Genomic DNA, 24,544 nt, shown 5'->3' with positions numbered 1-24,544 from the left:
TATGTTTTTTGAGGAAAACATTTCAGGATTTTTCTCCATATAATGGACTTCTATGGTGCCCCTGAGTTAAAACTTCCAAAATGCAGTTTAAATGCAGGCTCTAAACAATCCCAGCCGAGGAATAAGGCTCTTATCTAGCGAAACAATCAGTTATTTTCTAAAAAATCAGGTTGGTACTTCTGCAGCAATGTAGGACGATTTTGAAGTTGGAGGAGAAAATGAGACTGGAGTCTTGAACCGGAATACACAAAGTTCACACAAAGCTAGACAAGACAAGCATTTGAGGTTAAAAAGTATATAAATTGTCAACTTTTTCTAGAAAACGACCGATCGCTTCGCTAGGTAAGACCCTTTTTCCTTGGCTGGGATCGTTTAGAGCCCTTTGAAGCTGCATTTAAACAACACTTTGAAAGTTCAAACTCGGGGGCACCATAGAAGTCCATCATATGGAGAAAAATGCTAAAATGTTTTCCTTAAAAAATATAATTTCTTTATGACTGAAGAAAGAAAAACATGAACATCTTGGATGACAAGAGGGTGAGTAAATTATTTGTACATTTTTGTGAACTTCTCCTTACATATACCATGGTAATACTATGTTATTTGGCTATGGTGTATTTTTGGCTATAGTTAAGTGAAACTAAATCCATAAAAAAAATTGTTAATTAAAAATTAGATAAAAAGATAAAATAAATGTTAATTGATCATTTTCATTTAGTTTAACTTGATACAAAATAAATAAATCATTCATAAATTCATAAAAATGAATAAAAAAAAATATGTAAAAAAAAAAAAAAAAAAAAAAAATTGCAAAAACAACTAATAATGACTAATTAAAAAAATTAATGAAAACTATAATTGTATCTCAGTTATACTGAAATAACATATGTGACTCTGCACCACAAAACCAGTCTTAAGTAGCATGGGTATATTTGTAGCAATAGCCAACAATATGTATGGGTCAAAATTGTCGATTTTTCTTTTCTTTAATGTCAAAATAATTAGGATATTATGGAAGCCCGTTTCCGCCACTAAATAAAAAAAAATAAAAAAATATTGCGACTTTTTATCTCACAATTCTGACTTTTTTTCTCAGAATTGTGAGATATAAACTCGCAATTGCGAGTTATAAAGTCAGAATTGCGTGATATAAAGTCGCAATTGCGAGTTATAAAGTCAGAATTCTGAGATATAAAGTCGCAATTGCAAGTTATAAAGTCAGAATTGCGTGATATAAAGTCGCAATTGCGAGTTATAAAGTCAGAATTGCGTGATATAAAGTCGCAATTGCGAGTTATAAAGTCAGAATTCTGAGATATAAAATCGTAATTGCGAGTTATAAAGTCAGAATTGCGTGATATAAAGTCGCAATTGCGAGTTATAAAGTCAGAATTCTGAGATATAAAGTCGCAATTGCGAGTTATAAAGTCAGAATTGCGAGATATAAAGTCGCAATTGCGAGTTATAAAGTCAGAATTGCGAGATATAAAGTCGCAATTATAAAGTCAGTTATAAAAGTCAGAATTATAAAGTCAGAATTCTGAGATATAAAGTCGCAATTGCGAGTTATAAAGTCAGAATTGCGAGATATAAAGTCGCAATTGCGAGTTATAAAGTCAGAATTCTGAGATATAAAGTCGCAATTGCGAGTTATAAAGTCAGAATTGCGTGATATAAAGTCAGAATTGCGAGTCGCAATTGCGAGTTATAAAGTCAGAATTGCGTGATATAAAGTCGCAATTGCGAGTTATAAAGTCAGAATTGCGAGATATAAAGTCGCAATTGCGAGTTATAAAGTCAGAATTGCGTGATATAAAGTCGCAATTGCGAGTTATAAAGTCAGAATTGCGAGATATAAAGTCGCAATTGCGAGATTATAAAGTCAGAATTGCGAGATATAAAGTCGCAATTGCGAGTTATAAAGTCAGAATTGCGAGATATAAAGTCGCAATTGCGAGATATAAAGTCAGAATATTATAAGTCAGAATTGCGAGATATAAAGTCGCAATTGCGAGTTATAAAGTCAGAATTCTGAGATATAAAGTCGCAATTGCGAGTTATAAAGTCAGAATTGCGAGATATAAAGTCGCAATTGCGAGTTATAAAGTCAGAATTGCGAGATATAAAGTCGCAATTGCGAGTTATAAAGTCAGAATTGCGTGATATAAAGTCGCAATTGCGAGTTATAAAGTCAGAATTGCGAGATATAAAGTCGCAATTGCGAGTTATAAAGTCAGAATTGCGAGATATAAAGTCGCAATTGCGAGTTATAAAGTCAGAATTGCGAGATATAAAGTCGCAATTGCGAGTTATAAAGTCAGAATTGCGAGATATTAAGTCGCAATTGCGAGTTATAAAGTCAGAATTCTGACTTTTTTCCTCGCAATTGCGACTTTTTATCTCAGAATTCTGACTTTTTTTCTCGCAATTGCGACTTTTTATCTCAGAATTCTGACTTTTTTTCTCGCAATTGCGACTTTATATCTCGCAATTCTGACTTTATAACTCGCAACTGTGAGTTTATAACAGGCAATTCTAACTTTTGTTTCTCTTCACGAAGCACCATAGTAAACCACGAGACGTGATTCTTACAGTACGGTGACGCATTGCTTGCCACACATATTTTTTCCACTCAGCTATGTCGTAATAACGAGATCTTTTCTCGTTAAAACGACATATTATGTCATAAAAACGATATGATTTTCCCGTTATAGAAAATATATGGTTACATTATGTGAGCGAGCTAAGCGATTGTCCTCACTGCCTTCGCTACAGTCCTGACATAAAGGAGGATCTGCACGTTGCTGAAGTTATAGAAATACAATAATCCACTCTGGACTTGGGATATTATTTGGATGGCATAAGTTTAAATTTAACAGCAAATCGAAATTCTAACAGAAAGAAATAAAATAAAAATGACAAACGGTTTGATTATGCTGACGATGATAATGATGATGATTATGATGATTATTGTGTTTATTTATTTCGTATAAATCCAACAAGAGGTAGTGTACAGTCTTTCCCATGTGAGTTCATTATCTGTAGCCTACCATTGTGCTTACACCCAGACCCAGCGCAGCCTATTCCCACAGTATAAAGTCTGAATTCAACCCAGAAGAACAACCCGATGTGCGGCTTGATTCAGCTAAAGATATAATTTAATAATATATAATAAATAATGTGTAATTTATATATAACCAGACTAAGTATCAGGGCCACCCACGGATGTTAAACAAGCATTAAAGCAATAAGCTCATTTGTTTTACCCACGAACAAAAATCTTAATTTACGTTTTTCCGTTTCTCAAACAAAACGAAATAATAATAATAATAATAATAATAATAAGCTATTATTATTATTATTATTATTATAAAAAATATATTTATTTATTTCTTTCAGCTGGTATTTCGACATCAAACTTAAGTGTTCCAAATAAATATTCCAAGCCCAGAGTCGATTTTTCCGAAATGTTGATAATCTTAAATGAGATTTTATAATAAACATAATAATAATAATAATACGCCTAATAATAATAATAATAATAATAATAATAGTCTATTATTATTATTATTATTAGAATTTCGTTTTGTTTATGTCTATAGACATAAACAAAACGAAATAATAATTGCTTTTGTATTTTTACAAAATTGCTTTTGTATTTTTAGAAAAGCAATTTGTAACGTTTTTGTTGTTGTTGTTGTTGTTGTTTGTTGTTGTTGTTACTGTGGACGTACATAAAATAAAATATGTGAAAAAATATGTGGCAGCAATGCGTCACCGTACTGTAAGAATCACGTCTTGTGGTTTACTATGGTGCTTAGTGAAGAGAAACAAAAGTTAGAATTGCCTGTTATAAACTCACAGTTGCGAGTTATAAAGTCAGAATTGCGAGATATAAAGTCGCAATTGCGAGTTATAAAGTCAGAATTGCGAGATATAAAGTCGCAATTGCGAGTTATAAAGTCAGAATTCTGAGATAAAAAGTCGCAATTGCGAGTTATAAAGTCAGAATTGTGAGATATAAAGTCGCAATTGCGAGTTATAAAGTCAGAATTGCGAGATATAAAGTCGCAATTGCGAGTTATAAAGTCAGAATTGCGAGATATAAAGTCGCAATTGCGAGTTATAAAGTCAGAATTGCGAGATATAAAGTCGCAATTGCGAGTTATAAAGTCAGAATTCTGAGATAAAAAGTCGCAATTGCGAGAAAAAAAGTCAGAATTCTGAGATAAAAAGTCGCAATTGCGAGTTATAAAGTCAGAATTCTGAGATAAAAAGTCGCAATTGCGAGTTAAAATCTCGCAATTCTGACTTTATAACTCGCAATTGCGACTTTATATCTCACAATTCTGAGAAAACAAGTCAGAATTGTGAGATAAAAAGTCGCAATATTTTATTTATTTATTTTTTATTTAGTGGCGGAAACGGGCTTCCATAGGATATTAAGTAAACATCATGTTCCATGAAGATATTTTGTACATTTCCTATCATAAATATATCAAAGCTTAATTTTTGATTAGCAATATGCACTGCTAAGAGCTTCATTTGGACAACTTTAAAGGTGATTTTCTAAATATTTTGATTTTTTTGCACCCTCAGATTCTAGGTTTTCAAATAGTTGTATCTCAGCCAAATATCCTATCCTAACAAACCATACATCAATGGAAAGTTCAGTTATTCAGCTCTCAAATGATATAGATGATGTATAGATCCTTATGACTATTTTTGTGGTCCAGGGTCACATAAGGTAATCACAATGTAAAGTAGTACCTAAAACCATAGTGAAACACAATACTTTTAACAGGTATTATCATTTAATTTAAAGAGGTCATTGGATGCAAAGTTCACTTTTTCATGTTGTTTGAACTTTATTGTGTGTTGGCAGTGTATGTACACATCTACCCTATAATGATAAAAATCCATGCAGTGGTTTTTAATTAATCTGTAAAAATAATATCCCCTTTTTCAAATCGAGCCATTCTCAGATGCCTGTCTTTGTGGTGTCACACCCACAGAGGCCGCTCCCACTTTAGTTGATTGACATGAGCGTCTTACCTCAGACCCGCCTTAAATCAGCTGTAACAGTCAGACCTCCATTGTTTCGATGCTGGAGCAGGGATGTACGTTAGACAAGAATATCTTCGACTGAGCGATTGAGGTGTTGTGTTGCTAGATGTAATAATGAACATAGTGGTCGTCATTTAATCCCGACATCTGAGCCGCTGAAGATGCAGTGGATTGCGTTTGTTTCTGAATGAAATGCGGCTCCTGATCTACATATATCTGTCTATGTTCGCGTGGATCATTCGTGATCCAGCTTCACTTACAGCAGAAGTGAGTATAAGGGTTTTTTTATGAATCTTTGCAATCACCTTTCCTAATAATGTGCTAGTTAGCAAGTTTAGCGGCTAAATGCGGCTGAAGTAAACAGGCTCGTCACTCCACAGAGAGAAGAGAGGGGCGGGGCGAGCAGAGCTCATTAACATTTAAAGCAACTTCGACCAGAATAGAATGATTTTTGCAGAGCTGATTTTGACAAGGTAAAAAAGGAGTTATTTACACTACCATTGAGAAATTTTAACCAAAGCATGTTATAGACTTTTCATTAAGATCCTAAAGAATCACATCAACTCCGATGACCCCTTTAAAATATTGAAATATTATTAGTGACGGTGTGAAATTTTACGAAAACTACACAATATAAAAAAGTATTTTCTTATTCTTCCTTTACCTTCATCAACACAGATTCGGAGAGTTTTTCTCTGTTGACTATTTTGACGGCTACTTTTTGACCAGTGATGCAGTGAATCCCGAGCTTCACCAGACCTATCGACATCCCAGACATCCCCAAAACAATTCATCAGTGCCAAACACTTTGAAAAGATTGAAATCACATACAATTTAATACATAAACAACATCTCCGTACCTGTCTGGCCTTTCCCGAGAGTCTTCTCCAGTCGATACGGCCCCACATACTGAGCTGCCTGGGTCACTGACAGTTCCTTAGACATAGTGGCGGCCTGGCTCCTGTTAAACTTGCTACTGCATGCAATATTTTCACAGCGTACCGTTTCTGAGTTGAGTTTTTCTAAAATAGTCTCCCAAGGGTCTGCAACAACCCGGAAATATATCCATGCTGAGTCTGGAGCTCCCTAAAATCTTTCAAAAAGGCCCTTTTATTATTCTGAACTCTTTCAGACTTGTATTGTTTGTCATGTAGATGCTGATGGCAATGCAAAGACACAGTCAGGTCCACAGAAGCAGCCTAATTCATAGCTTTGCCAATCAAAGTCAATCGATAAGACTTTTCGCTCCCAGAGAAAGCAGGTCCTGTTAGTAAGCTCCTGTTTCTAGATGTATCTACCAGCTGGCCATCACCTCCTCATGACAAAAACACCCTTTAGAAACTCTTCCCAACTGTGTTTGCAACATATAAGCAACCACAAGCTTTCAGTACACTTGTGCTAGGCCTAAATCTCAGGTGCAGGAGCCAGAATCTTACCATTTACTGTTAAACAGGTAAATCTATTACGTTTCACACTCAGCAAGACCCAAAACCCCAGTCCGATGGCGTATGTGACAGTGAGGAGATCCAGGTCGCTCTGCATCCTCTCGCATCACTGTAGCGGATCTGGCAGATCTGTTTCATCTCTGATGCTGATGTTGAGCTCCATCCTGCCGCACGGACCGCAGCATCCTCATCCTGCTCGTCTCCGCCGTGTGTCCTCTCTCTCGCCGGTCCCGCGCACGCTCGCGTCCGCCGTGCGCTTTTGGGGAAGGAGGTTTTGCGTTTATGATTGTGGCTGATGCGCTGCGCGCTGATCGTTGATATTTTGCGCGTCTTGATGGTTTATTTGCGTTGTAAAGCGTTATTTTCTCCGTTCTGGTTCCTCGCATCAGCATCCGGGTCCCACACCCTCCTCCTCCTCATCATCAACCCTCCCTCCTAACACACTCCCCCACTGCACCTCACGCCACAGATCTGTCCCTTACAGGAAAGTACGATACAGTCATGCTATCAGATGGTGAAATGATACATTAAATATATACGGCACTGAATCATAAGCGTCTTCGAGTACCAAATGCGTAGAACGAACTAAATCAATAATACATAAAATAAAATAAAACGCCATGGTACACGTGTCCAAATACATGGTTTAGGTCATGGAAATGTATTTATTTATTGAAAATTATTTGGTGCTTTATCTTTTCTATAAGTGTTCACATCTTTTGGTCAGCATTAAAAATTAAAATGTAACATGTAAAATGTAAAAAATCAAAAAATATCCAAGTTTTAATGCTTCAAGGTCTCGGATGAGTTATTATTAATTTTTGTTATTTTATTTTAAATTTTTTTATTGTTTTTGCCACTGTGCTTTTATTTTCTGTCACAAATGTAATACATTATCCCCAGCATTAAAAAAAACTAAAATATTTATTATTCATAATATTATTAATACTACTACTACTACTACTAATAATTATTATTATAATTATTATTATTATTTATTTGTTTGTTTGTTTGTTTGTAAATTTTTTTGGCAATTTTTATTTTACAAAAGCATTCACATCTTTTATTCAGCATTAAAAAATTACAAAAAATAAAATAAATAAATAATCAAACAATATCAGTTTTAATACTTGACGAGTTCAATAAAGTTTTAATACTTGATGGGTACTTGAAGAGTTCATCAAGGTCACACAGGCTCAGATGAGTTTTTATTATTTTTGGTTATTTTACTCTATTTTTTATTTTTAAATTTTTATTTGTATTTTATTTTTATTTTTTTATGATTTTTAAAAAATAGTTTAGAATTGTTATTTTATGCCACTGTGCTTATATTTTCTGTCAAAACCATGATACGTTAACCCTAAAATAAAAATTAAATATTTAATAATACATTTTTATGTATGTATGTATATGCGTATGTATTTATTTATTTATTGATTTAAAACATTATTTAGCAATTTATCTTTTCCATAAGTGTTCACATCTTTTGGTCAGCATTTAAAAATGAACAAAAATAAAATAAATGCATAAAAATAAAAATTAAACAATATAAAAATTTTAGTACTTGACGAGTACTTGAAGAGTTCATCAAGGTCACACAAGCTTGGAGGAGTTTTTATTATTTTTATTTTTTATTCATTATTTTCATTTTTATTATTATTTATATTTTTTATTATTTTTAAATTCTTTATTGTTGTAGATGAGTTTTTATTATTTTTATTTTTTATTCATTATTTTTATTTGTATTATTATTTTTTAAATTTTTATTTGTATTTTATTATTATTTTATTTTATTTTTTATGATTTTTAAAAAATAGTTTATTATTGTTATTTTATGCCACTGTGCTTATATTTTCTGTCACAACCATGATACGTTAACCCTAAAATAAAAAAATTAAAATATTTAATAATAAATTTTTATGTATGTATGTATTTATTTATTTAAAAAAATATTTGGTAATTTATCTTTTTTTAATAAGTGTTCACATCTTTTGGTCAGTGTTTAAAAATGAACAAAAATAAAATAAATAACATATACGTAAAAATAAAAATCAAACAATATCAAAGTTTTAGTACTTGACGAGTACTTGAAGAGTTCAACAAGGTCACACAAGCTCGGATGAGTTTTTATTATTTTTATTTTTTATTCATTATTTTTATTTTTATTATTATTTTTTAATTATTATTTTTTAATTGTTTATTGTTGTTGTTATTTTATGCCACTGTGCTTGTATTTTCTGTCACAACCGTCATACATTAATCCCAATATTAAAAAAAGACAATATTTAATAATATTTATTTATTTGAAAATTGGCAATTTCTTTTCTGTAAGCATTCATCTTTTTCAAGGTCACACAGGCTCAGGCTTTTATTTTTTGTTATTTTATTTTTATTTATTATTATTTTTACAATTTTTTATTTTTTTATTGCTGTTTTTATGTTATGTCATTGTGCTTATATTTTTTTGTCACAACCATATGTCAACCCCATTATACAAATTGCAATTTTATTTCTAATCTTACAAAGGTCCTAGCTAGCTAGCACTATAAAACTGACATGACAAGTGTATGATTAATATGTGATGAAAAGTATGAAAATGGTTATGTCAACACCATCAGAATTTCTTCAATAGATGGTGCTGACAGTGAGTTGCTGTGTCTACAGGCCTACTTTCAGGAAACCGCATGAGCAGCGCTGCCAATGTGCTTGGCATTAGTAATGTAGTATGCAGACCACTGCAGTTAAAGGTCAATCAATCATTGCATGCAATTAATTATTATGAAGCTATTTAGTGTCAGTTATTTTAGTGATCACACTTATATAGACTGCCTCTTAATCATTATGGTTATAGATATGTTAAAATATGTTGGACTGTGTAGTAAAGGCAAAATAAAGAAACAATTATAGTAGTTTATTCAAAATCAAATAAAATGCACTGTGTTTTATTGTACAGTGTGAACTCTGGAAAATAATAATTATAATAAAACTGGGTTCTTCTTTCTTCCACAGCTTCTACAAGTGACACGGACAACATGAGGGACACCAGCAAGACTTCCCAGGATCAAAATAATCAATTCCACTGCTTTCCAGCACTTGCACCCCTATCACTGTCCTTAGAATGGTTTAGTCCAGTGCAATGTGAGGGAATGCAAGGACACTGGAGGACCCAGAAAGGATGGACCTAAGATAAAAATAGCAGAAGAAAATCAGACAATATCAGAATCAACAAATCAATGCATTCATCCAGACAAAAGATAAGCATGCACACAATCACTACACAATACTACTGTAATAAAACGCTGCATAAACTGTGCTACAACTGCAGATACATTCCGAGCAGAACAAAAACTACAATTAAAAAAACATAATAAAATTAGGAATAAATTGGCTAGAAAAGTATTTACGTGTAAATCCGTGTCCCCTCATGAGGCTGCCGTGGCTCCCTTCACACAGGCCTCAAAAGCTTCCAGCAGCTCCTTACAGCCCTCTGCACCCTTCCCCTGAACACTACACACATATAAGGTGAGTTTAGTGCTAACAACGAACTACTGTACACCTTTGAGATTATGATTCTGCTGTGCAGTGTGTCTGTGCATTGATTTTTTGGATGACTGATCTCATGTCAGGATCAAAGGGGACACATTCTTTAAATCAATGGCTGTAGTTACATCATCACATGAAAGAGCCTTCAGAGTTATGCTTTTTTAAGATATGGGTAGTTGGCATTAAATGCTTTGGGAAGTCGTGCAGTGTGACATGTTATAAGAAAACTAAACTATTTTAACCTCCTGAGACCCTAGTTATGCTATGGGGTTTCAAATTAAAATATGACTTTCTGTTATGAAACAGGACGTTAATTTCATACATGTCCTCATATGAGGACACCGGGACTAAAAGTATGTTTATTATGCATTTTGGGAGACACAGTAAATGAATAGAGAGAGAAATTATATTTCAATATTTCTATGAAATATTATATATTATTATGAAAATCTTGTCAATTATTATTCCCACTATTACACGTCTTTTTTCATTACATGTTGGCCCAAAAACACATTAATATGCAAATTATAATTAGTTTATAGATACATTGTATATAATGGGTAAAACCTTTTATGGCCATTTTACACATGTTGCATATAGAAAAATATACAAATATATAAATAGTTGAGACTCATCTTTATACAAAGTTTGGTTAAAAAAAAAAAAATCCTTAAAACTAAAAATGTATTGGTGATTTAAAAAAAAAAAAAAAAAAATCAGTTGTTTTTGCCTATGCATGTTTATTAATGTCTTTTTATTTTCTGTAAAAAAAATTGAGTCCTGATGTCCTCTACCAAGGACATAGCATAACTTATGAATGAAATATCATTTACATTTTTTTATTATTATTATTGCTCTAAACAATGTAATGACATGAAAAAAATACTTTTTTTTTTTACTAAATTCTTTTAGTAAGGATGATAAATTGTATTTTTAAAATTGCTGTAAATATATACTTTTAGGACCTCATTAAATGAGAAAATCTGGAAATTTACCATTACATTACTTGCTCACTAATGGATCCTCTGCAGTGAATGGGTGCCGTCAGAATGAGAGTCCAACAGCTAATGAGAACATCACAATAATCTACAAATAATCCACACCACTCCAGTCCATCAATTAACATCTTTCGAAGTGACAAGCTGCGTGTTTCTGAGAAACAAATCTATCATAAAGGCGTTTTAACTAAAAATGCTACTTCTGGCCAAAATACATGTCTGTAATCCATAATAATGCTTCCTCCAGTGAAAAAGACTGCTGAAAACAATACTTTATCTGTGCATATTTCTCCCCTGATTCAGATGAGATGACTTTCCCAGCGGAGAAAGCAATATTATGGATAAAGGACTCTAATTTAGCTTGGATTCATTTGAATTTTTTTGTGAATTATTGTGATGTTTTGATCAGATGTTTGGACTCTCGTTCTGACGGCACCCATTCACTGAATAGGATCAATTGGTAAGCAAGTAATGTAATGCTAAATTCCTCCAAATCTGAAGAAGAAACAAACTCATCTACATCTTGGATGGCCTGAGGGTGAGTAAATTCTCAATGAATTTTTATATTTGGGTATTGGGTAATAGTATTAACTATTTTCAGTTGAAAAAGATGGACATGAACATGTTATGCATCAGCTACCCCATGCATGCAGATTTACAGATTTTCATCAGAGATTGCTAGCTTAAAGTCTCTCACTGTGCTAAAATCTAATAAAAAAAGACAATATATAATTCTTACACACTAGGTGATTTTAAAGTCTAGACCAGATCTGCACGTGACGCCAACTATTACCCTCATAAATAACGCAGACATTGCAATACAGGCGATGTAATGTGAGCTGTGAGCTGTGAGCACACCACCACTCCCTCCACTCCATGTGTGAGCCTATTTGAAACTGGGCTATATTTACATCACAGATATACATTACTAAAGTTCATGCTAAATTTGGCATATTGCTTTGAATGTTGCATACAAATATGAGACATGTTTATAATTATATTTTGACTTGTTCGCATTCATGCATTGCATGCATTTTATTTTGTGATTTCCAGTGTAATCTGAATTACTATTTAATGAATTTAATACATAATGCAATACTCTACATTTTGCGTGGAAGTGACTAACCTAGAAGTGATGCACCGCAAATGATAACCTCAACTGACAATGAGTGCTGAGTGCTCTTGACTAAATCAGTTAAGAGATAGTCATAAAGTAGATAAAGCGCATCTCTTGTAAATGCTACAACTTGTGCAACTCACCGTAAAGTTCACAATATTGTGTCATTGTGTGAGTGCATTGACCTCTGACCTTTTGACCTAGAAAGAGAGCACTTTGCTTTGTTAACAATTATAGATGGAGGTTAATCATTTGTGCATGAAAGCCTACGATGCTGGAAAATGATGAAACTATTGTAATGTGTATCTTTAAAGCTCTACTGACATCAAATGCAAGCACCAAGGGGAGTGTGTTTTTGAGACACATGCTTTAACTTAGCAACATGATGGCTAACATGGGTAATTTTCCACCTGCATCATCACTTCCCAAACCTGCTCCCCCGGCACCATGTGCTCAATCCTGTATCCAAACCACATTTTAACTAGTCTTTCATACATTTCCATTCACAAACCACTACGGATAATCTACATACAGGTGTTATGATGAAAAACATATTCACTCTAAACTATAAAGCATGTAACATTTTTTTAAAAAGCACTAGATATTTAAAGTATTCAAAATGCAATGTTGCATTAATGCACTATTTCTTTAAAGAAATATGACTCACCATTTGTCCAGCTCCTCTTTTGGAACCGTGCACTGAGCAGGAACTTCTTTTGGCATTTTTCTTTGTTTGTGTGACACAATGTCTGTGAGCTGAGAAGAGCCTTTAAGGAAGTACAGGGTGAACAACTAATATATATAGGATTACTTCCCAGTCTGTGCGGGAAGGAGGAGGAAGAGAGGGAGGAGAAACCAGCTGCAAAAGTGTCAGAGAGGGCAGGAATGATATAGTAACGATGACCAAAAGTAACCTGAACACAGTGAGCCTCAGAGCATTTTTAAAATAGTTCCCAAAAAAAAAAAAAAACCCCAGCAATGTACCTTCTTAAAAGGTAAGTACTGCATATAAACCACCAGTCAAAAGTTTTTGGACAGTAAGATTTTTCATATTTTTCTAAAGAAGTCTCTTCTGCTCACCAAGCCTGCATTTATTTGATCCAAAGTACAGCAAAACAGTACAATTCTGAAATATTTTTATTATTTAAAATAATTGTTTTCTTTTTATATATATATAAATATATAATATAATTTATAAAATATAATTTAAAATATAATTTATTCCTGTGATTTAAAAGCTGATTTTTTTTAGCATCACACGATCCTTCAGAAATCATTCTAATATTCTGATTTGCTGTTAAAATAAATAAATAAATAAATAAAAACATTATTATTAATACATTATTATTAATACATTGTTAAAAAAACAGCTGAGTAGAATTTTTCTGGTTTTTATTGATAAATAGAAAGTCTAGAAAAACAGCACTTATCTAAAATAGAAATCTTTTGTAACATTATAAATGTCCTTATCATCACTTCTGATCAATTTAAAGCATCCTTGCTAAATAAAACTATTATTATTAATAATAATAACAATGATAAATATTTCTTAAGCAGCAAATCAGCATATAAGAATGACTTCTGAAGGATCATGTGACACTGAAGACTGGAGTAATGATGCTGAAAATTCAGGTTTGATCACAGGAATAAATTACATTTTAAAATATATTGAAATAAAAAACAGATATTTTAAATAGTAAACATATTTTAAATTTTACTGCTTCGCGGTTGGTGAGCAGAAGAGACTTTTTCTGTATTTTTTTTTCATATTCTATATATTTTCCATATCCTTTCTAGTCTTTATTACTATAAATATTATTATTTAGTATTTATATTACATTTTATTAATTAGTATTGCTAACAGGGATTGAGTATAACACAGCATTTTCTCTTTTTTTTTTTTTGGTTAATTAACCCCTTAAATTGCAGATTTTATGTGAGAAGTGCATAATCCCTATAAAGATTCTCATCCCAAAGCAGAAATTATTATATATTTTGTTTACTGTTATGTTTAATAAATGAAAACAAACATTTTTTGGGGGCATTTTTTTTTGTTTGAATTTTTGACTATTTTGACATAATGTGGACATAGTAGCATAGTAGGAAACACACTAAACAAACACTAGATGGCGCAGCTTTACAAGGGCCATTTGGAACAAGAACAAACTGCATAATGAAATAAAGAAAACGAGCATTTCAGATATAACCAATAAATGATTTGCCTTTATATATACATTTTAAAGACACTTCAACAATACTGATTAACACAATAACTTAATTTTAAGTTTGGAAAAAAAAACAAAACAACAACAACTGTAAAATGTGTTATCTGTAAACATTTTAATATTTTTATTTAACATTATTTCCATCTTTTTTACTTTCTTTCTTTATTATTATTATTACAGGAGGTCTGCCTTGTAATTCTACTTTAATTAATCAATTAATTTTATTTGTTTATTTTTTTAAATCACATTTTGAAAAGAAAATTGACATCAATGGGTTTTAAATTAGTAATAAACTGTAGTGAACCAGTTTCAGTGCCTAGAAGAAAAAAAAAAAAAAAACGTAAAACAAACACACACACAGAAAGAGAGAGGCTCAGTGACAACATGGAGCTCTGTCAAGTACAGGAAGTACGCCTACATGAAGTCTGTTGTGAGTTATTTATAGAAATTTTTACATTAACCTACAATAGTAGGCATAATTAATAACAGCCATAATTAATTATTTATAACAACAAGAAAGAATAAACGAAACGATTTATTTGTAAATAAATATATTTGTTTGAATATTGTTTTCTTTTGGTACTATGGTTGAGCTTGTCGAAAAATACGTCTACCACACGTTTTTCCTAAATACACCGCGAGTACATTGAGTACATTGAGTACATTCACAGTCTCCCTCTAGTGGCCGGTCGGTGAACTGCAGCTCTGCGTTCGCTCTAGTGGCGGGCGTGAGAATGTCTCCCGCCTACAGGCTTCTCGCTACACGCTCTGCATCTGTATTTGTCAGGCTCAAATCCAAGGGAGACGAACGAGGCGCCATCTTTCGTGCGTTTCTCCCTGCAACGATGAGAAAATGATCTCGAAACCGGTGGCCAACGCCACCTCCAATCTGTAAATAAAGGCGTATATGAAAAGAACTCGTACCTGAGCAAAACATCGATTCATAATATACAGAAAAAATATACATTTGCTATCCATAATCCACTGAAGGGGACAGCAGCAGCAAGGTGTTGTCTAGTATCGCCCATTTCGTGATTCCGGAGCCGATAACGAAAAGGGTTCCTGAAACCGGGTTGCTTTTCACGAAGCGGACACGGATATGGCAAAGGCGGCGGGGCTGCTTGACCAAACGGCTTATTTCGTGCTTTGGTGACATTATTGTGCTATTGAAGCCAAAGGTCGGTGGAATAGTTGCCGAAATTCCCTCGGATCGCGCGCCCGTCACGTGGTAGGTTCCTCCTTTTTCTTTGTTAGTGGACGATCTCGAGCAGCAGCACTTATGTTACATAAACCTAATCCTGCAAACCTGTTTGAACTCCCAGTTTAACTCATTTTTACCACGTTCTGGTGTATTTGCAATAATTTCATGTGTAATTTTATTTATGCGGTTTGAAGGCTTGTGGTCGGTTAAAAAAAACGGTTACTATGTAGTACTTTCCCATGCGATAAACTAACACGCTTGCTTATTTATTTCCTTTTTAACCACGGACGTATATGTCTTCCTCGTTCTTGCTGATACAACTCGCACCTCATTTAGTCTTTACTAACTCAGTTTGAAGCCGGTTCTCAAAAATTGGTGGTTGAAAATGACTTGCATAACGTATGCAAGGCCGTTTGAGAGCATACTAAACATTTGTAATGCTCCTATTTACTGTATGAGGCGTTTAGCAATGCATTAAAAACGTCATAGAGTGGATTTTATGAGCTTCTGCGTTTAGTCTGAGCTGAAAAGCTCCTTCGTTTATGCACGGAAGTGGTGTGAATGTTCATGTGGTCTGTTCAGCATATGCCTGTTAAAGCGGAAAAATGCACTTGTGCGTTATGTTGTAAGCAACTAGGCATTTGCGTTAACGAATTTAACCTAATACACATCAGCTATTATTGATCTGAAGTGCATATTATACCGGTATTTCCTGTATTGTGTGTACTAGAGGAGTTCGCTTGTTATCGCAGTCATGCGGAGAAAACGGCGCGATTATTTGATTTTATTTCAAATTACTAGCGCGAATGCAAACCGTTAAAACGTTCTTAACTCTACCTTCGACCATTCTTTGTTAAACCTTAACCCGACATGTTCACTACTTTGACATATTAACCTAGTTAGGATTTTCAAACTCGATAACTCTCTCATAACAGACACGGCGTTTTGTTTTAATCCTTCATATTAAAGATTATAATAGTTTAATTCTAAATCAAATTATCGAACGTTACTTTTTTAAATTTAAAACATCAGCGTTCCAAAAAAAAAGCGGTTGTATTTTAGATGGAGCGGGTCGCCCCCTCATGGGCACAACTATGTTGTGATCACATGACCAAGTCATTTCGTTACGCAGTTGACTGTTTTACTACTAATAATACATTCATTAATAAAATATTTACAGCATGGACAAAGACGATGTACATTAAAATATACAGCTTTTGTGTGAAGTTGCAGCAGTTGGTAAACAATTATAATTTATCACCAACGGTAGTAAAGTTTGCACTTACGTCACGGTTGGTCAGTTACCCGGATGCGCGGCCATATTGGCGATACTGGTTAATGGACTACTAAATGCATTACTCTGCTAATTTATGCTGTGTAAACCATGGAAAAAACGCGTGGAAGCTACTTAAGCATACAGAGAAGGACTTAGTAAGCAGGAAAGGGCACAAACTAAAGTTAACGGGTGGAAAAGATACTTACAAGCAGTGTTAATTAAGATATTAGCCTAATATTTCACCTGCCTGACCAGAAGTGATAAGACCAAACATAAATGTAGTCAAGGTTCAGTTTGGCCAACCTCAAACACATTTTGTTCCTCAGACAGTTTTTGCACTATTCTCCTTGATTTGTTATAACTTTTGGCAGTCCGATTAGTACAGCCCAAAACAATAATTGACCATTTTTAATAGCAAAACACTCTATTGTGACAAAAGCTAGCTCAACTTAAACATTACTGAGTGTACTTTTCATGCAAGACTGCTGGCAATATATCATCAGTGAAATGAAATATCATCCTTCACGCTCTGTCAGTGTATCAGTATACTTCCTTTGATATTGCTATGGCTATTAAAATAGTTTTGAAGCCACACTGACATGTTTAGTTAGTAGTAAAATACTCTACAGCTATTTTCGTTGGAGTTAAGGTATGGTATTTGTAACGCAAACGTAATTCGTTAATCAAACCATCTACATGTACTTATGAAGAGATAGTCTCTTATCTGTTGAGGCCTAAAGGCATATCCCTAATTCCGTTGACACAGATGGTCTGCTGAGGAGGAGGGGACAGTGAGGAGGCTTGCTCTTACATAAGCTTGAATAGAGTAGGTCTTTCCCTACTAACGACTGTGGTAATGGTCTCTGCTCAGTTGAGGTCAATGAGTTCTCATTCCCCTTTTTATTTTGAGCATTTAAAGTGTATTTGTGGTCAAGAAATACTGATAATGCAGATTCCTGTTTTTGTCCACTCACTCTGTTATCACTTGTTATCTTTTGGTGTGTATTTTTATTTATTCAGTGCATTGTGACTAAAATAAAAGTTGATATAGAATCATAGTTCTGAGCTCTTTATATTTTTAATGTACGTTCCTGGATTTACCGTGTATGAATGATTCAACAGTGCACTTTATTCCAGGGAGTTTCCCTCCCAAAACAATATTCCCTATCCCAAAAACTAATCCTATTGGAGGCCTGCTGGCTTGGAGACGGATTATCAGACAGAGATTGCAGTTGTGTTTCAGGTATTTTACTCATGAATGCCTCGAAATGGGCCGTTGTAAGAAAACCTTTAAGATAAGAAAGGGCCTTAGACAATTCATGTGGAAAAATGAATAAAAAAGCCCCTCCCGCTGAATATCCTGTTTCAGTCATAAATAGGCAGATTACACAAGTGCAATGGTTATTTCGTTATTAGATAGTGAGTGGACTAAATAGCTTGTCTCACCAGACGGTTATTATTAAAGATTAATGAATAGGCTTGGGGAAAAAGAAATTTGTTGAAGGCCTGCTGGCTTGAATATGGGAGCAGTTATGTTTCACGGTTTTTACTTATTTTCCAGATTTTGAGGCACAAAATGAGGTTTGCTGAAATGTCTGGGTCTTGTCAGAAAACATTTAAGATAAGAACTTGTAGTAGTAATATTCTTAATCAATTAATGTATATGGGCCATTCTACAATATTGGTCCAAAGGTAGAGTTGGAAACATTTTGGAAAAAAATGTCTTTTTCCAATTTGTATGTATGCAAATTGTGTAAAATCCTAGGTACATATTTCTAGTAATTGTGCAGTTAATTCTTATATAATATTTTATATAGTATAATAATGACCTGTTAAGATTTTGCTTACATGTAAATTGTAAATATATTTTTTGTGTTCTGTGTATAAACAAATAACAATTAGATTTTTAACAATATTTCAAATGTAATTTATGAGATTTGTTGTATTTTGAATGCTTTTTTTGGTGTAAAAGGCGAAATGTGGATCATACTGATTTCAAAGTTAAGGATTCATTAGTTTGAATATACATTGAACCAAAAACTCTCATAAAATCTTAGTCGATAATTTAGTATACTCTGAAAATATAAAATAAATATATATTTTTTAACTTCACTTTTTAAAAGAATCATAAAGATACTTTTAAAAGCAACAATGGAAAAAAATACCAAAAAATATTTCAATATCATTTTCATAAGAAATTTAGAGGTTAGGGTTTGGGACAGCCACCTCCCAATTGAAAGTACCTAATAAATGATATATATTAAGCTTACTTTAAATATTATTGTAGGTTTCAATAGATAATAGAATGTTCTTAATAAACATCTAAGATTTTTAATTTTTTTTTTTTTTGGTTGTGGGACAGCAGTTTGCACAAGTTCTGTAGAATGGCCTGTATAAATGGATATAATTATACATGTGATGATTACACAAGTGCAATGGTTTGCAAACTGCATATTTTAGTATTTTCATGTGAAAGTGTTTGAAATTAAGAGAACTTGTTTAAATGGCTTTTATCTCTGGTTGAAAACTCATTGTAACCATTGTAATTTTCCAGATGTTCTGTGTATATGCAGTCAGCTAAATCTCTTTTTCCTTTGTAGCCAGGCTGTGTAGGTGGGCTGGAGTGAAGGTTTGGAGGTGCAGGCTGCCGTGCCCATTCCTCGGCCCTGCATGGCTGCGATGGCGCCCGCTTTGACCGACGCCCCAGCCGAAGCCCGCCACATCCGCTTCAAACTCGCCTCTCCCTCGTCTACCCTGTCCCCCGGCAGCACCGAGAACAACAGCAACGCCAGCAACATCCTCATCTCCGATTCGGTCTCGGACTCTGCCGGTAGCCACGCGAACGGCAAGCGTCACGTCAACGCCGACGACGGACAGAGCTTCGCCCATTACCACAACGTCAAGGGTCAGGAGCAGGACCCCCTGTCCAAAGCCCCGTCTCTGGGCAAGCTGGCACCTTACTTGTGCTCTGATGTCAAACCATCGTCCACCAAAGTCAAGGAGTCGCTGAAGCTGCAAGGTGTCCTCATCAAGCAGTCGGTGCTGAAGAGCCACGGCCTGCTGAGCGGCTCCATATTCCCGAGCGCTGCTGCTGGCAGTGACTTCCTGCTGCGCAAGCGGCACGCGCTTGAGCTGACCGGAGGTCAGTTGAAGAGCCTTGTCAACGGTGCCGGAGCTGGGAGCACCATGGTGCCTGTGAACGGACTCTCTAAGAAAGTGGCTGTACCTAGCGCTGCCGTGGCTGAGAAAGGCAGCGTGGCCACCGTGAACGGAGACAGCAACCAGCCTTCCACCAATGGGGAAGCGTTGTTATCCGTGTCCTCCAAGTCAGTCGGTACCTTTGTGACCGGTGGACAGAACGGCGATGTGAAGCCACCAGGCATTCAAGGCGTGTCCTCACATACGGAGCTCACGGCTTTGTCTGAAAGTACAGAGGTTAAAACAGAACCAGGGAGTCCTGTTGATGCAATGGTTGTTGAAACAAACAGTAACAACATTGTCGTTGACTGTCCCTCGTCCCTTAGCTCGTCCCCAGTCCGTGAAGACTCATCCCTTTCGACTCCCAACCTGGAGGCTCTGCTCCGGGATCGGGCTCAACAGAGCCAACACAGGCAAACGGACATCGAAGGCCGCCTGCTGCGCCTTCGCAAGCGGCTGCAGGTGGTGCAAGCCAAGCAGGTGGAACGGCATTTCAAACAGCAGCTCTCTGGCTTTCTGGACCGCACTCTGACCCCGACATCTAGCCGCAGGGCGGATCCAGGGGTGTGGAGAGGGTCCCGTGCTTCCGTGGACTCCCATGCACATAATCTGAGTCGGTTTTTGAAGGGCGGTAGGGTGGCAACAGAACTGGAGCAACTGCATCTCAGCGGCTCCACGCATTTGAGAGCGACGGAGGCGCAGTTTGACTCGGACGCCACCGAGAGCAGTTCGGGAGGAGAGAGCGACGTCGAGGAGGAGGAGCTCGCCAGGGCTGATGTTGAACAGCGTCATATTAAACTGTAAGTCAAACATTTGTTTTCAGAAAGAGTCTGAAATCCACTCCAATCCACCTCAAAATCGAATCAATAACCAAGTCACACCCTACATATTTAATTTCATGATAATCTGTTGCACTCGGATGTATGTTACAATACGGAACGTTCAATTGTTTTTGAACTACTTACGGAATGTTGAACTACTTTTAAAGGGATAGTTCACCCAAAAATGAAAATTCTGTCATTACTCACCCTCATGTTGTCCAAAACTTTGTTCATCTTCAGAACACAAATTAAGATATTTTTGATAAAATCTGAGAGCGTTCTGACTCTGCATACACAGCAACGCAACTAGCACATTCAAAGCTCAGACAGGTGGTAAAACATCATTAAAACAGTCCATGTGACATCAGTGGTTCAACCGTAAACTTATGAAGCTACGAGAACTTTTTATGTGCAAAGAAAACAGAAATAACGACTTTATTCAACAGTTTCATCAAAGATATCTGAATTTGTGTTTTGAAGATGAACAAGGGTCTTAAAGGATTGAACGACAAGAGGGTGAGTAATTAGTCTCGAAATTTTCAGTTTTGGGCAAACGTAATGTCACGTAATGTACTATACTCTACACTCTTAAAAAGAAGGGTTCTTTATTGGCGTCTGTGGTTCCATGAAGATCCTTTAACATAAATGGAATCTTTCTATTCCACAAAAGGTTCTTTATAGTGAAAGAAGGTTCTTAGATTAGTAAAATGTTCTTCAAACCAAGAAAAAAAAGAACTGTTCATTACAAGTTTTTTGGGGGAACCCAAAATGGTTCTTCTATGGTTCTTCTATTTATTTATATATATAAATAAATTAAAAAAAATAAATAAAACCTTTTGGAAGCTTTTTCAGAGTGTATACAGTGCTTATGCAATGTACATTACCAGTCAAAAGTTTTTGGACAGTAAGACTTTAAAAAACATTTTAAAAAAGAAGTCTCTCCTGCTCACCATACCTGCATTTATTTGATCCAAGGTACAGCGAAAAATATTTTTACTATTTAAAATAACTCCTTTCTATTTAAATATATTTTAAAACGTAATTTATTCCTGTGATTTCAAAGCTGAATTTTTAGCATCATTACTCCAGTCACGTGATCCTTCAGAAATTATTCTAATATTCTGATTTGCTGCTCAAAAAATATTTATTATTATTGCTATTATGTTGAAAACAGCTGAGCAGAATTTCAGGTTTCTTTGAGGAATAGAAAGTTCAGAAGAACAGCATTTATCTGAAATTGAAATCTTTTGTAACGTTATACATGTCTTTATCATCGCTTTTGATCTATTTAAAGCATCCTTGCTATATAAAAGTATTAATTTCTATTTAAAAAATGTATATCGACTCCAATCTTTTGAATGGTATAGTGTATAATGTTACAAAAGCTTTTTATTTCAGATTAATGCTGACCTTTGGATCTTTCTATTCATCAAAGAATCCTGAAAAAATGTACTCCGGTGTTTTAAATATTGATAATAATAATAAATGTTTCTTGAACAGCAAATCAGCATATTAGAATGATTCTTGAAGGATCATGTGACACTCAAGACTAGAGTAATGATGCTGAAAATGTAGCTTTGATCACAGAAATAAATTACATTTTAAAATATATTCAAATAGAGAGCAGTTATTTTAAATAGTAAAAATATTTCACAATATTACTGCTGTATTTCAGATCAAATAAATGCAGGCTTGGTGAGCAAAAAAAGACGTCTTTAAAAAACATTAAAACTCATACTCTCCAAAAACATTGACTGGTAGTGTATCCTGTGTTTTATATTGTATTTGAATTTTATGAGGCTATTTTGTCATCTAGCATCAGAATCTGATATTCTCTCACTTTCTGTTAGGTAAAAAAGCTGCAACAGTTCAGTGCCCAAAGTGTTTTTGGTTGCATCCTTCAGATATTTAAAGTACACTTTTTCTTTTCTACTCATATATGGAAAGTGCATAAGTATGTGAATTGAGACGCACTTCTTGATTCAGTCCCATTAGCCATGCTATTGAGAACCAGGCTCGTTATGTGGGCTGTTCACAGGAGTCCCAAGGGAGTGTGGGGGCATGTTTGTGACTGTAGGCCTGTGTGTTCATGCCCTGAACCTTGTAGAGAGTCGCTGTTAATTTCCAGTCCGACCTTGTTTGTACAGTGAGATCATAGATCTTGTTGTCATAACGCAGTCTAGTCTAAAGTCATTTCAGCTGTCCTCCTCGGCTGTGGTCTTATTTGAAAACTTCAGCGAGGTTAAATTTCCTGTTTGGCCCCTCAGGGAGAGTCTGATTCATTGTAGGTGAAAATAGAGAGGGTGAAACCGAGAACCCTGATGTTTTGGTTAATATTAAAATCAAAGTAAACCACAGGTGATGGATGAAAAAACTTTTTTTTTTTTTTTTTCAAGCAGTTTCACTTTCATGTGTCATTCTTGTTCCTACTTCCTGTTTTTGTGCGTATACAGAGCAGAGGATAAGCATTGCCTAACACAATGCATTTCAGACCTGTTATGTTGGTAAACTTGGCATTTTATATTCATATATTCAGGTGCTAAAATCCTTTTGCGTTTGGATTTTTTTTAAATGTAATTTTATCTGATTTAATATTTAGGGAGATCAGTGGCTGGAAAGATTTTAGGTTGATTTATTAATGCAAGCCGTTTAAAAGGAGCCATTTAGCAGCTTGCTGACTTGGCTTTGCACCTTTGACCTAAATAATCAGGCATCCGTGAATGCAGATTTTGGATGTCAAATCTGAGTGCACTGAAACATGCTCTGGTTTCTCCAATCACATGCTTGAATCCATTCAGGGTGTGTGTTGTGATGATCCTGCTCCAAATAAGTGATTTTCAGCCCCGTTTCGTCCTTCGCAATGCTCTCTGACTAATCTTTCTCGGCACATTTATGACATCACGCTGTGATGGTTGGGAAATTAGAGCATGAGGAACTGCTGCTTGTTGACCTCTGACTGCAGTTAAATCAAGATGAATTTAAACTTTGTGCATCCCGGGACATTGATCCCAAACACCCACACTCATTATTGGAAGCTTTTAATGGAACACAGCTGCTATGCAAATGGAAGATTTACTTTTACTGCAATTAAAGACCACTTTAATCCAACGAGAGCTGCCGGAGTGCTTGACAGAGATGGGTTTTAATGGTCTGTGCTCAAAAAGTCCCTAAAAAAATTAAGAACAAAAGTTGTTTATTCTCCATTTACAAGAATGTTGACAGATTGTTGAACGGTTATTGGCTGGTGAAGGTAGTCGTGTGGATGAATCTCATGAAAACATCTCCAGGTCACGTTTCACTTCAAATTAAAAAAGAAATAAGAAATGATATTTTGCATAAAGCAAATAAGACTTTAAATATAAAGGAGTAGTTCAACCAAAAATGAAAATTTGGTCATTGTTTTCTCACATCTAAACCTGTATGACCGACTTTCTTCTGTGGAACATAAAAGAAGAAATTTCTCATACAATGAAAATCAGTGGTCGCCATAACTTTTCTTCAAAATATTTTTTAATGTTCCACAGAAGAAAGTATGTCATACAGGTTTGCAATGACTTTTACTGTAATGCATACATTTCATTTATGATAAGGAGACTTTAAACGGTTGTGACCCAACAGTTAACCAAACATATTCTTGTCATGAGATTCACACA

The 24,544-nt window shown here is 34.8% G+C and overlaps 2 protein-coding genes and 1 long non-coding RNA gene across 4 annotated transcripts in view; 1 reads left to right on the top strand and 2 right to left on the bottom strand.

Moving 5' to 3' along the window:
• brsk1a (BR serine/threonine kinase 1a) overlaps positions 1–6,922 on the bottom strand; it is a 28,003-nt gene extending 21,081 nt beyond the window's left edge. For both annotated transcript variants that reach the window (XM_051123860.1, XM_051123861.1), the window contains exons 1-2: positions 5,928–6,922; positions 5,732–5,826 (exon numbers count right to left, since the gene is read on the bottom strand). In XM_051123860.1, the coding sequence (XP_050979817.1) occupies positions 5,732–5,826; positions 5,928–6,012 (180 nt within the window). In that variant the 5' untranslated portion in view covers positions 6,013–6,922. The remainder of the gene's footprint in view (positions 1–5,731; positions 5,827–5,927) is intronic.
• Positions 6,923–9,402: 2,480 nt separating this feature from the next.
• Positions 9,403–13,005, bottom strand: LOC127173846 (uncharacterized). Its single transcript, XR_007828810.1, has 3 exons — positions 12,838–13,005; positions 9,917–10,019; positions 9,403–9,693 (listed from the first exon to the last, which is right to left on the bottom strand). It is a non-coding gene; the product is annotated as an uncharacterized LOC127173846 (long non-coding RNA).
• A 2,007-nt stretch (positions 13,006–15,012) lies between these two features.
• kansl1a (KAT8 regulatory NSL complex subunit 1a) overlaps positions 15,013–24,544 on the top strand; it is a 28,438-nt gene continuing 18,906 nt past the window's right edge. Inside the window, exons 1-2 of the mRNA XM_051123859.1 lie at positions 15,013–15,623; positions 19,473–20,870. Coding sequence (XP_050979816.1) covers positions 19,543–20,870 — 1,328 coding nt within the window. The 5' untranslated portion in view covers positions 15,013–15,623; positions 19,473–19,542. The remainder of the gene's footprint in view (positions 15,624–19,472; positions 20,871–24,544) is intronic.

This window comes from Labeo rohita, chromosome 12 (assembly GCF_022985175.1).
Source record: "Labeo rohita strain BAU-BD-2019 chromosome 12, IGBB_LRoh.1.0, whole genome shotgun sequence".
NCBI classification, from domain to species: domain Eukaryota; kingdom Metazoa; phylum Chordata; class Actinopteri; order Cypriniformes; family Cyprinidae; genus Labeo; species Labeo rohita.
This window is presented reverse-complemented; position numbering and strand designations above follow the sequence as displayed.